General features: G+C 35.3%; 1 protein-coding gene across 5 annotated transcripts in view; it reads right to left on the bottom strand.

Moving 5' to 3' along the window:
- Nucleotides 1–12233, bottom strand: part of LOC108223097 (kinesin-like protein KIN-14B) — a 31730-nt gene that overhangs the window by 2010 nt on the left and 17487 nt on the right. For 2 of the 5 annotated variants that reach the window (XR_010291892.1, XR_010291893.1), the window contains exons 15-20: nt 12107–12162; nt 11799–12018; nt 3407–3598; nt 3109–3324; nt 2388–2738; nt 19–133 (exon numbers count right to left, since the gene is read on the bottom strand). Coding sequence is in view for 3 of the 5 variants with exons in the window: in XM_017397167.2 (XP_017252656.1) it covers nt 19–117; nt 2388–2738; nt 3109–3324; nt 3407–3598; nt 11799–12018; nt 12107–12162 (1134 nt within the window). In the remaining 2 variants the exon portion in view is untranslated. The remainder of the gene's footprint in view (nt 1–18; nt 134–2387; nt 2739–3108; nt 3325–3406; nt 3599–11798; nt 12019–12106; nt 12163–12233) is intronic. The other 3 variants (XM_017397167.2, XM_064092962.1, XM_017397168.2) reach the window with 2 other exon arrangements.

Below are 12233 nucleotides of genomic sequence, written 5' to 3' on the forward strand. Positions count from 1 at the left end.
GTTAAGCTCAATGATAACCTTTCTTCTCTTATGATCCATGGATTCCAAAGCTGAACGTAATTTTGCTACTTGTGCAGAGTCTTCAGCTATCTCTGTTGCCAATGTCCCCGCAATGTCCTGGTAATAGGCCAATCTATATATTAGAATCAAGTTAGCACTTATAAACTCCGTTACCCATGTAGGCTGGACATGACATGAGTGTGGGTATTGATTCCAAGTCAGAACCTTCATTTTAAAACAAGCACCCCAACTTAAAGCAATCTAGTTCAAAATGATTTTCCAGCCCCCCCCCCCCCCAAAAAAAAAAAAAAAAAACCGTTTTTAGATAGTGATGTTCATAGATAACTATTTCCATGTTATCCTTTATATGCTATAAATTACACAAAACCAATTATGCGTATGTTTTATTGGTAGAAGACATTGATTTCAAATATGCAACATAACATAAAAATAAGTGCAACTTCATTTGATAAAGACATCCATTGCCAATTTCGGATCCATATCCACAAATCCTAATCTTTTAAACTGCGGCAGTCCCTGTACCCCATCCAGGCCAGATAGCTTATAGAGACATCAGAAGACGGATATACTAAGGTCTATAGAGATTCCTTGAACAAAGAGTGGAATTTCAATTTCTTCCTGAATCACTCATGCAGGACAGAGAATGACAAGAAACCCCAATCAGATATACTATTAAATTACTTGAAAAACAAGTAAATATAATATATATTGCTGGAATGTAGGTGTATATTAATATCAAGTCGACGACTAGTCAGAGACTAGTCGACTAGTCCTATAGAAAAAGTTGAGCAGCGACTTATTTAGTCTGGCGACTATGGGTTTTACCCGACCCGGCACCTGGTCCGACCAGAAACTTCAGAAGTAATGTTTTTTAGACAAAATCTTATGCGAGATTGTTCTGAAAAGAAAGATAAGGCTTTGGGAGGCTACATTAGGTCCGACTAATAGACTTGTCGTCAGCGTGTAGGCCCTAAATAATTGTTCCGCCTACGTAATCTTTGTATCATTTTCTACATATCAGTATATCCCTAATCTTTGTATCTTTTCAACTTCACATTATTATTTCCTTCCTGTCACTACATTCTGGCTTCACTTTACTTGTGAAGTAACAATCCGCTACGTCATGTACATCTCACTATTGCTTATTATCTTTTACTTTTGATTCAAACTATCAACTGATGTGTGTTCAACTACATTTTATTTAATAAATCTAATAAAAATATGTAAATGAATGACTTGTCGATTTTTTACGACTAGTCGGGCGACTTGTCGACTAGTCGATTCCAAAGTACCAGGGCGCCAAGGCTCAACCTGGCGCCATAATAACCTATACATATTTCTAATCTCTTTCACTATGTTGTCCACTATATGATTGCATGTCCAAAAGGTTTTCTTGCATTATAAATTGCTTTTGGGCAACACAAACAGACACTATACCTCTTTAGGGAACTGTAAACTACATTACAGATTGTCATATCAAAGATCGGGTCATGATAGGGTGCTGGAGAGATTGACCTATAATTTATCATCACTGTACAGGTAGCCCGGTGGCACATTGTCTATCTGATTCATTCATCATCGTCTCTAGTACTATTATATGTCAAATATATTTTATGCAAAGCAAACGATCTATCTCCGCTTTTTTTGCCTTACGAGGCTTGAATTATAGTTCGTAAGAATTCTAGTACAGATAATATCATATTCCACAAAGAAATTTCACCACAAGACAAAATGCACTTCATCAGAGCAAGATATTTACACAGCAATTTTGCATTGCACTAAAAACATCCAAAGTGATTAATCAGGAATCTTAAACAAATCAGAAGAAGAACGTTACAATTATTTGATTAATACTTGGAGACTTCTTACATAACAAGGTCCGGTTAATTTACTTGATATGCCTGCATCTCTCTTTCTCCAAAAAAATTTAGAGTTAATTTCTAAACCTACTTGACTTCCAACTTACTAATGACGGAACTATTAAAACTTGTGTGTAGCATAACGACTTATTTGGATTTGACTAATGACAGATTTCTTATTAGCGGCACGAATTTTTCATATGGTATCTTCTAGCTTGTCACATATTAATAGAGATATGTTAGATATTCATCCATAATACCAAAGCAAATGCTTCAACATCCAACAAAAGAGATAGATTAAACAAATATTTGCAACCAAGACAAGCTAAACAAGCTAAACAAGCTATCTAATCACTAACTAAAAAAGGTTATATAGTCGAGCAAAACTGAAAATGTACTAGTTTATAAGATATAATATATTAACTCATCTGAACTAAAACAATGACAATGATGAAATAACAGGACAAGCCACATGAAAATTTTATTGTAAAGGTTTGTAAAGGACACCTTCAAGTGCTGCAATTGAGTGCTATAAACACGCTTAGCATACTCTCCAAGCAGCTGACCAAGCGCATCAGTACTGGGAGGTTTAGCAGCACCAAGCCCGGCCATCCAACCGTCCATTATTGCAGTAGAAAGAAGCTCTAATTGACTGGTTGGGCCCCCTAAAGTATCATTAGCAGTAACTGTGAGAAAGTCAAAACTTTCTGCAAGCCAAGATCTAATTTGACGTAGCAATTCGCCAGTAGGAGTATGAACAACCAATGCTGCAAGATCTCTGTTTCCAATTGCATAATTTTTGCCTTCTTCAGTAATTTCCCTAAGCTTTCCACCAGTCATATGATGTTTCCACATTTCCTGTGCATTTAATTTCAAGCTCTTTGATGAGTTACTAATATATAGTACAAGCCAGCACGAAATTTCGTATCTTAATATTTACTGCATCAAACTAATTACAACTGAGGGGTCTATGATTCATACAGCTGTGACTGATATGTAACTTAGCTGCCTCTGTTTCAGAACCAGTCCTATTTTAATTAACATGCATGCAGGAACATGAAAAATACAATTACCATAGAAACTGCCCACAAAAAAGAAGAAGAACTTAACAAAGTTGAGAATCTTTATGGTTGCCATCTGATGTCAGCTTCAGAATTAGGCAGCGATAGAGTATACTGAAAGGAAGATCTTCAGAGGAAACAGGGTAATTGTTGCATATAAAACCCACCTGATCGATACCACGTAGCTTTAGGACAACTGATGATAATTTTGACTTTTTCTCCGGCTTTATATTTATTTTGAAGCGTTGAAAATGTTGACGAACCAGTGCATTTCTAGTGCTGGAATCATGATTTAAAGGAGATCTTCGAGGACTGCTACCCCTGCTGGAGCTTCTGCTATGTCCAACGTTGACCTTCTCTAAAAAGTACTCAGCAGGGGGGACCTAAAAAGTTGACAGATGTTATATATCTTAACCTCAAACGAACTATTACTAAAGACACAGAAGTACATAAATTGCTCAATACCTTAACAGACTGTAGTTCTGGTGACCTAGAAAGCAAAGATCTTAGATACAAAATCCGCACACGGGAAACAAGCACAGTATCCATTACTCTCTTTGGCTCCATCTTACGAATAAATGGGATAACGGCATCTCTAATTTCAGAAAGTATCTCATGTTCTCTAGAAGCACCTGCTTTAATTACTGCAGCTAATACCTGTAATCAGAAACCACCTCTTATTCTTAGATTATTGAATCAGAAACATTTCTCTTATGTAAATAGACATAAGCACATTGAACACTACAAACATATTCTTTGAGATGTCTCCATTAAAGAGTTATTCATATTGCTATTACAGTTAAATGTTAAGAAGTTAATTAATTTGTAGTTCTTAAGGATACAGTTGATTTGGAAACAGGCCTTATTTTTTGATCTATCCAGAATTTATAAGTAAGTATTTGAGGAGCTATTTTGCCTCGATGTACCCGTGTTGAACACTCGACACTCGAACATGGACTCTTGGATTAGGACATTTATTTTATGCCAAAAACATGTAAATTTATCAAAATATTACCGAGTCCGACACATGGACACGTATCCATGTCGGACACTTCTAGCCGAGTCCGAGTAACATGGTCACTAGATATATGAAAGTCAGAGGAATGTTGAAAGTCTGAATGTTAGTATTCAAATATCTAGAATAATCTTTTCAAGTATATATTCATGGACCCTGCAAACTGCGAGTTGTATCAAAAAAAAACAAGGAAAAAAGTTGAGCCTAAATTATTTAAAATTTGCAAGAGCTGTAGCTTTGCAACTATGTTGTAATCCAATTCATTCAGTCCTTCAGTTTTTTACTCAGTTTCTATTTTCTTATTACCTACTGCTACCTCCAACATATATGGCATCAGAGCAAAGTTCGAGTCAGATCACTTCCTTCACATATGATAAGCGTGCATTTTATCTTGATATTGTCCCTGTATTTTAGTTATTTTGTACTTAACTGGATTTTTATTTAATAAATAATAATATTTTATTGTAGGATGCAAGGATTTCTAATTAAATATGGCTTGGAGTTTAAGTAGTAAGGATTGGAGATCAATTCGAATAAAATTGGGATTTTGAAGCTAGTTGCGCAAATCTGGAGTCTAAAAATCCAAATTAGTTAATACAAGAGCCCATACAAAGCTTAGAATAAGGCCTTCGATTCAGAAGTGGTTTAGTAATTATATCCCAATCTCATCAGCCCAGGAATAGAGTCCAAAAGTCAGTTACGAATTTACTCAATTTGGAATTCTATTCTAATTTGGAAATCACCTTGTATTTGCAATATTTAATATATATTTTTATTAGAGTATTAAGACTTAATTGGTGATAGATCTTACGAGATAGAGAAGAGAAGCACAAGTAGAGAGAGAAAGAAGAAGCAGGAAGAAGGAGATTTCAACCATCAGAGCCATTCAGTGGATTTGTTTCTTTATTTTTTTGTTTAGAATTCTCTCCTTAACTCTTATTATCATGAACATGTGTTTTTATTTTTGGTTGATTTTGAGACCTTCAGCATGAAACAACTTTTATAAGTTGTATTTTTATGGAAACTAGCATGGGGATTTTGGTGTTTTGCTAAGGAATATTGTATGCAAATTCATGGTTTACTCATTTAAGTATTTTCATGTTAATACTTGCTATTCGTCTAATCAACTCTAGTAGGTTATTGAGTTAATCTTAGTACTGAAAGGGGTATGATTAATCAACGCAAGGGTTATGATTAATTAATGCAAAACTTGAATAGTACATGATTATATCTTGTGATTATGATACAGTTACGGTATAGACATATATTATGACCTAGAAAGCAGGGATACTCCATGTAGGAGAAGAACTGCGAATGGGACACACGGGGGTGCGGGGGTGCGGCGGAGTGCGTACGGGATACGCCACGTGGCGTATCGGTGGAGGCAGCGAGGGGGATACGCGGGGGTGCGGGAGTGGCACGAATTGTAATTTAGAACAACTTTTTTTTAAAGAAAAAACTTCAAATTAATCCATCAAAACATGTGTTACTCCTTACTTGTCTATGTGTGGTCGGATCCTTCGTTGTCATCGACGGAAAAGCTTCTGCAGGTTGTCGGAAAGAGCTGCAGGTAGAAGAGGGCAGAAGAAGAGGGGAGATGAATGGGGGAGATAAGAAAATAAAGTCTTCAGATCTGTGTCTCATGTATACGTATGTATACACTTTGGTTCACGTGAAATGAACCTGGACTGGGGGATATCCACATTCATTTTTTAATTTTTTATTTACCTTTATCACTTAATGGGGTGCTGGCTTCCGCCTGTTTTAATTTCATGTACTACCAACACTAACATTAATTTTAGGAACTAATTAAAGTTCTGAATTCACTTAAATATAAAAATAAATGGTTTAATTGTTATGAAAATTTATAAATTATATTTATTTATATAATAACATATATATATATATATATAATATTTTTAATATTTTAATATTTGCCGTATCCCCTCGCACCCGTATCCCCATATTTTGGAATTTGACGAATTCCCGTATCCACGTACCGCGCACCCGCACTCCCGCACCCGCACCCGCACTCATGCTTCCTAGATTGTGACCATGCATGGTTTTGTGAATTGATGCTTAATTATATTCTGAAAATTTAATTGACATAGACATATGTTAGTTTATTTGTAGAAATTATACCATAATGATTTCGAGAAAAAGCTACTACCATTGAATTTTAGTTAGTAATCTGTGATTTGCTACAATATCACACGACTCCTTTATCGATTTTCATGTGCTAGGGGAAAGTAATTATCCTGACTTATCTTCGCATATTTGAAACTCGTTAATCTCTTTGCTCGTATAATTTTAGTTGGTTAATTTAGTCATTGTTATAATATTATAATATATATTAGTATAAAAATCATCAACAATTTTTGTGTTCAACAACCAAAGTGTACGCGATTATTTGCGATAAATACATATAAATAGTCCTTGAGAAACGATATAATAGTATTTATTACTATATACTTGTTTGCGATTGTGTTGCACATCTAGATTTACGCAACAACATACTCACGGATGCAGATTCCAATTTTAAATGGAGAACACTATGACTATTGTAGTTCTCAGATGGACAGAATCTTTCTCAAAAGATGTGGGAGGTTATAGAAGATAGTTTTGCAGAACCACCCAAAGCTGCAGATGAAGCCTAGACAGCTAAAGATCAAGATGAATACAACAAGAATGTCAAGAGAAATGCCACCGCATTGATGATCATTTAACAAGGAGTTAGTAAACCCATATACCCTAAAAATTTTGAACTAAAAAAGGCTCAAGATGCATGATATCTCTTGAGGCTCAAGGTTCAAAAAAATAATCTCCATTAATTTACAAAACTTGTGGAGAGAATTTGACCATTTGACAAAAAAAATTCAGATCTTCTTAAAGACTTTTCATCAAGAGCTGCTGAAATTATTAATCAAATAAAGAGAGTTATGGGAACACCATTCACAAAAAAGAAATTGTTGAGAGAGTTCTCACAAGCTTACAGCAGAATTTTGAGCACATAGTAGCAGTCATTGAAGACAAAAGATTTGTCACATCTTTCTCTCTACAAACTCAGGGTTCCCTACAAGCTCATGAGAAAAGGGTCAGCATGTATGCAAGTGGGCCACTAGAGCCAGCATTTCAGACTAAAACCAAAATCTCAGACAAGCATTCTAAAGGTGTTGATGAACGTAAAGCACAAGAGAAGGGAACCTATGGCAGAGGTCTTGATGGCAAAAGTCAATTCAGAGGAAGAGGTAGGAATAAATAATGGCGGAGGGAGAGGATGGCAAAATTCTAGTAACTTCTATTCACACAATATAGTTTGCAAGAAGTCTGGGCATGAATCAGAGGATTGTCATTTTAAATGCACCAGATGTAAAACTCCTAATCATTCTAACGAGATTGTTGGTTTAAAGACAAAGAAGAGTCAGCATCACATAGTGCTTCAACATATTTTTTAATTAAAAGTGACACCTATGAATTATTTTATTATAATGAAGGTTCTCTGATAAATCGAATACGTGGTTTTTAGATAGCGGCTACAGTCACCACATCACAAGAGAACGCAATAATTTTACAAAGATAGATGAGTCATTTTCATCTCATGTGGAGCTTCGAAATGGTAAACTTATAAAAATTTCATGAAGCGGCATTGTGCTTGTCAATTCCGAAGAAGGAAAACAAAAACAGGTTCGTGATGTTTACTTTTCTCCTAATATCACTCAAAATCTAATGAGTGTTGGTTAAATGATGAGAAATGGATTCAAAGTAATTTTTGACATGGATTGTTGTTAAAAAAATATCCTAAGAACCAAAACAAAGAAGTTTCACAAATGAGAATGAGCCAAAACAACATCTTTTCGTTACAATGCAATTATTTTATGACATGGCTTTAAAAGTGTAGTTGATCAAAAAAAAGAAGCTACTTATGATTTTATTTTTTCTTTTGCACTTGCGATAAAGGCATCTCAATCAAAAAGGATTGCAACTTCTAAAGCAAAAGAATACAAGTTGCTAGACTTCTTCAAATGAAAAGAGAAACTGAAATTTGGGTCAAGGTTTTATATATGGATGCATTTTTTTCTTTTGCAAAGAGAGCATGTTGAGCTACTACTCCACTTAAGCTTGTTCACGCAAATATTTGCAACCAACTCGCACACCATCATTTAGTAACAACAAATATTATTTTACTTATCATTGACGATTATACGAGGATGATCTGTTTTTTTTTCTTCAAAAGAAATCAGAAGCCCACGCTTTCTAAAATAAAAAAAAACTCTTATGGAAAGACAAAGCGGGCTTCAAATAAAGATGTTAAGAACTGATTGTGGAGGCCAGTACATCTATCAACCATTTCGTAAGTATTGCAAGGAGAATAGTATTCAAAGGCAAGTCAAGGTTCGACATACGATCCAACAAAATGGGGTCACAGAAAGGAAAAACAGAACTATTGTGGAGATGGTGTCGAGCATGTTAAGAGGGAAAGGACTTTCAAACAAGTTGTGGGCTGAAGCCGTTAATATTTTCGTTTACATTCTCAATCAATCTCCTACCAAGGTAGTCTGCAATGAGACACCATACGAAGCTTGGCTAGGAGAATACTTTTCTCCTAATATCACTCAAAATCTAATGAGTGTTGGTTAAATGATGAGAAATGGATTCAAAGTAATTTTTGACATGGATTGTTGTTAAAAAAATATCCTAAGAACCAAAACAAAGAAGTTTCACAAATGAGAATGAGCCAAAACAACATCTTTTCGTTACAATGCAATTATTTTATGACATGGCTTTAAAAGTGTAGTTGATCAAAAAAAAGAAGCTACTTATGATTTTATTTTTTCTTTTGCACTTGCGATAGAGGCATCTCAATCAAAAAGGATTGCAACTTCTAAAGCAAAAGAATACAAGTTGCTAGACTTCTTCAAATTAAAAGAGAAACTGAAATTTGGGTCAAGGTTTTATATATGGATGCATTTTTTTCTTTTGCAAAGAGAGCATGGTGAGCTACTACTCCACTTAAGCTTGTTCACGCAAATATTTGCAACCAACTCGCACACCATCATTTAGTAACAACAAATATTATTTTACTTATCATTGACGATTATACGAGGATGATCTGTTTTTTTTTCTTCAAAAGAAATCAGAAGCCCACGCTTTCTAAAATAAAAAAAAACTCTTATGGAAAGACAAAGCGGGCTTCAAATAAAGATGTTAAGAACTGATTGTGGAGGCCAGTACATCTATCAACCATTTCGTAAGTATTGCAAGGAGAATAGTATTCAAAGGCAAGTCAAGGTTCGACATACGACCCAACAAAATGGGGTCGCAGAAAGGAAAAACAGAACTATTGTGGAGATGGTGTCGAGCATGTTAAGAGGGAAAGGACTTTCAAACAATTTGTGGGCTGAAGCCGTTAATATTTTCGTTTACATTCTCAATCAATCTCCTACCAAGGTAGTCTGCAATGAGACACCATACGAAGCTTGGTATAAGAAAAGCCCAATGTAAGTAATCTGAAAATTTTTGGTTGTGTTGCAGCTTACATATAGTTTAATCACTTCAGGAAACAAAGATAAATGTAAAAAGAAATGAGAAAATTTTATATTCATCCGTAATAGTGAAGAATCAAAAGGATTCAGATTGTTTAATCATATAACCAATCAGCTTGTGGGTTTTACAGATGTTTCTGACGAGTTTGCAGCGGGGAGCGGGAAAAAAGATGCAGCAGATAATTTTCCAGAAACTGATTATATTGAGCCCCCCTCTATGCTACAAACAACACCAGAAAATCAAGAAGCTAAAGCAACTAACATTCGACCCAAAGATGAGGATGCATATTCAGAATTCCCATTCCCACCAAGGAAGACTCTATCTTTAGATGATATTTGTCAAAATTGCAACTTGGCCTTACTATATGTTGAACCACAAAGTTTTGAGAAAGCTTTTGGAGCAGAACCATGGTGAAACGCAATGGATCAAGAATTGGAAATGATCGAGAAAAATCATACTTGGGACTTGGTAAAACATCTCAAAGAAAAAGATATAATAAGAGTTAAATGGGTTTAACAAACAAAACTCAATGAGGATGGTTATAAAACATAAAGTGCGCCTTTTCACCAAAGAATTAAACGAAATATTCGCACCAGTTGCTTGCACGGAAACCATTAGGCTGTTGTTGTCTTAAGCTGCGCAATTAGAATTAGAAGTGTTTCAGCTCAATGTTAGGTCTGTGTTTCTCAATGGAGACTTAGAAGAAGAAGTATATATTGAGCAGTCTTAAGATTACGTTGTAAAAGGAAAAGAAGAATATGTTTATCGAGTCTCCAGAAGGCTCTATATGGATCAAACCAGGCCTCACGAGCTTGGAACAGCTAAAACAATTCTTATTTCCAACGAAATAAGTTCGCGACAAGTCCGTTTGAACCATCACTCTACGTCAAAAAAGTGGATACTAATTTTCTAATTGTTTGCTTATACGTCGATGAACTTATCTAAACCGGGACTAATAGTCAAATGCTGAAAGACTCTAAGGAGGCAGACTATGATGAAAGAATACGAGATGACTGATCCTGGAATCATGAAATTATTTCTTGGCATCCAAGTGAAACAATCTAAAGGTATCTTTATTTCACAAGAAAAGTATGTCTCAGAGTTGTTAAAAACATTTCACATGGGCTTAGGCAAAAAAAACCTTCCACAAGGAGAATAGCAAACCAGTTTCTATGCTTTTGGCAGTTGATGAAGAATTGTGCAGGATGAAGGAGCACAGAACTTTGATCAGAAGATATTTCGTATTCATTCCGTCAGCTTGGTTTCAAGATACATGAATGAACCAAGTAAACTTCATTTTACTTCATTTCACTGCAGCTAAAAGAATTCCAAGGTATGTACAAGGTACCAGGACATATGCCATTAAGTACGTGAAAGAGGATAACTCTAAGCTGATAGGATATACAAACAGTGACTGGGCAGGATGTCTTGATGATAGGAGATGTACATTTGGTTATATTTTCTGTTTCAGGGCAAAGCCAGTTTCATGGATTTTAAGGAAAAAAGAAGTGTGGCATTACTTTCATCAGAGACAGAATATGTTGCATCAAGTGAAGCAACTTGTGAAGCAATTTGGCTGCAACGAATTCTTTCAGATTTGTTACAGCATATTTCAAAGCCAACAACAATTATGTGTGATAACATGTCAACTATTGCTATAACAAAAAATACGGTGTTCCACTCAATGTCCAAACACATTGAGATACGACTCCACGTTATCAGGGACATGGTCAGTAGTAATGAAATTCTCCTGGAGTACATAATGTGCATTCAAACTTAAGATTAGCCAGCTGATGTTCTTACAAAACAAGTCACATCTGACGAGCTAAATCAGTTCAAAAACTTCTTTATAATTACAAATTAAGAGGGGGTGTAAGTTAATTAATTTGTGATTCTCAAAGATTCACTGAATTTGGAAGCAGGCCTTAATACCTGATCTATCAAGATTTTATAATTATGTATTCTAGGAGTCGCTAGATATATATAATTCAGAAAAATGTTGAATGTCTGTATGTTATTATTCAAATCTCTGCAATGATCTTTTAACATGTATATTCATGTACCCTGAAATCTGCAAGTTGTATAAAAAAACCTAAATCATATATAGTTTGCAAGAGCTGTAGCTTTGCAAGTATTTTTTAATCCATCATTCAGTTTATTTATTCAGTTCCTAGTTTCTTGTTACCTACTGCTGCCTCCAACAGATTGGTCGGACAAAAATATATTAACATGCATGTCCCTATAAATGTGAGAACATATTATGTAAGAATGCATGTAGAAAGTGATCCTTTACCATACCAGCATTAGAAGCTTGTTTGCACTATCTGAAATAGTTGCAAGACTGTCATAATTCTCAGGATCAAAGTTATTCAGGGCAGCAGTAAGATATTCTCCGGCAGGGGTTGTCTTGACCTTCTCACTGTCTGACTTAATCAAAGCAACAGTGCCCTCATGTTTCTCATTGGCAGGTGATAGGGAGCTGACTACCACGGAACGTCCCTTACTATTACTGTCACTCCTGGTGTGGTTTAAAAAGATATAGCCTTTAAATCATCAAAAGGACTATAATATGAACAGAAAACATAAGAAAAACAGTCAGAAGTTACCTCCACTGATTTCCATCCTGAACATTCGCTAACAATTTAGATGCTGCAGATGAGACCTACAAGATATACGTTCAGAGAGCGTTGAACGAATTATTCGAAGAGCACCACTTGTCCGTAGCAACAGATT

The sequence above is a fragment of the Daucus carota genome, chromosome 5, assembly GCF_001625215.2.
Source record: "Daucus carota subsp. sativus chromosome 5, DH1 v3.0, whole genome shotgun sequence".
In the NCBI taxonomy this organism is placed as follows: domain Eukaryota; kingdom Viridiplantae; phylum Streptophyta; class Magnoliopsida; order Apiales; family Apiaceae; genus Daucus; species Daucus carota.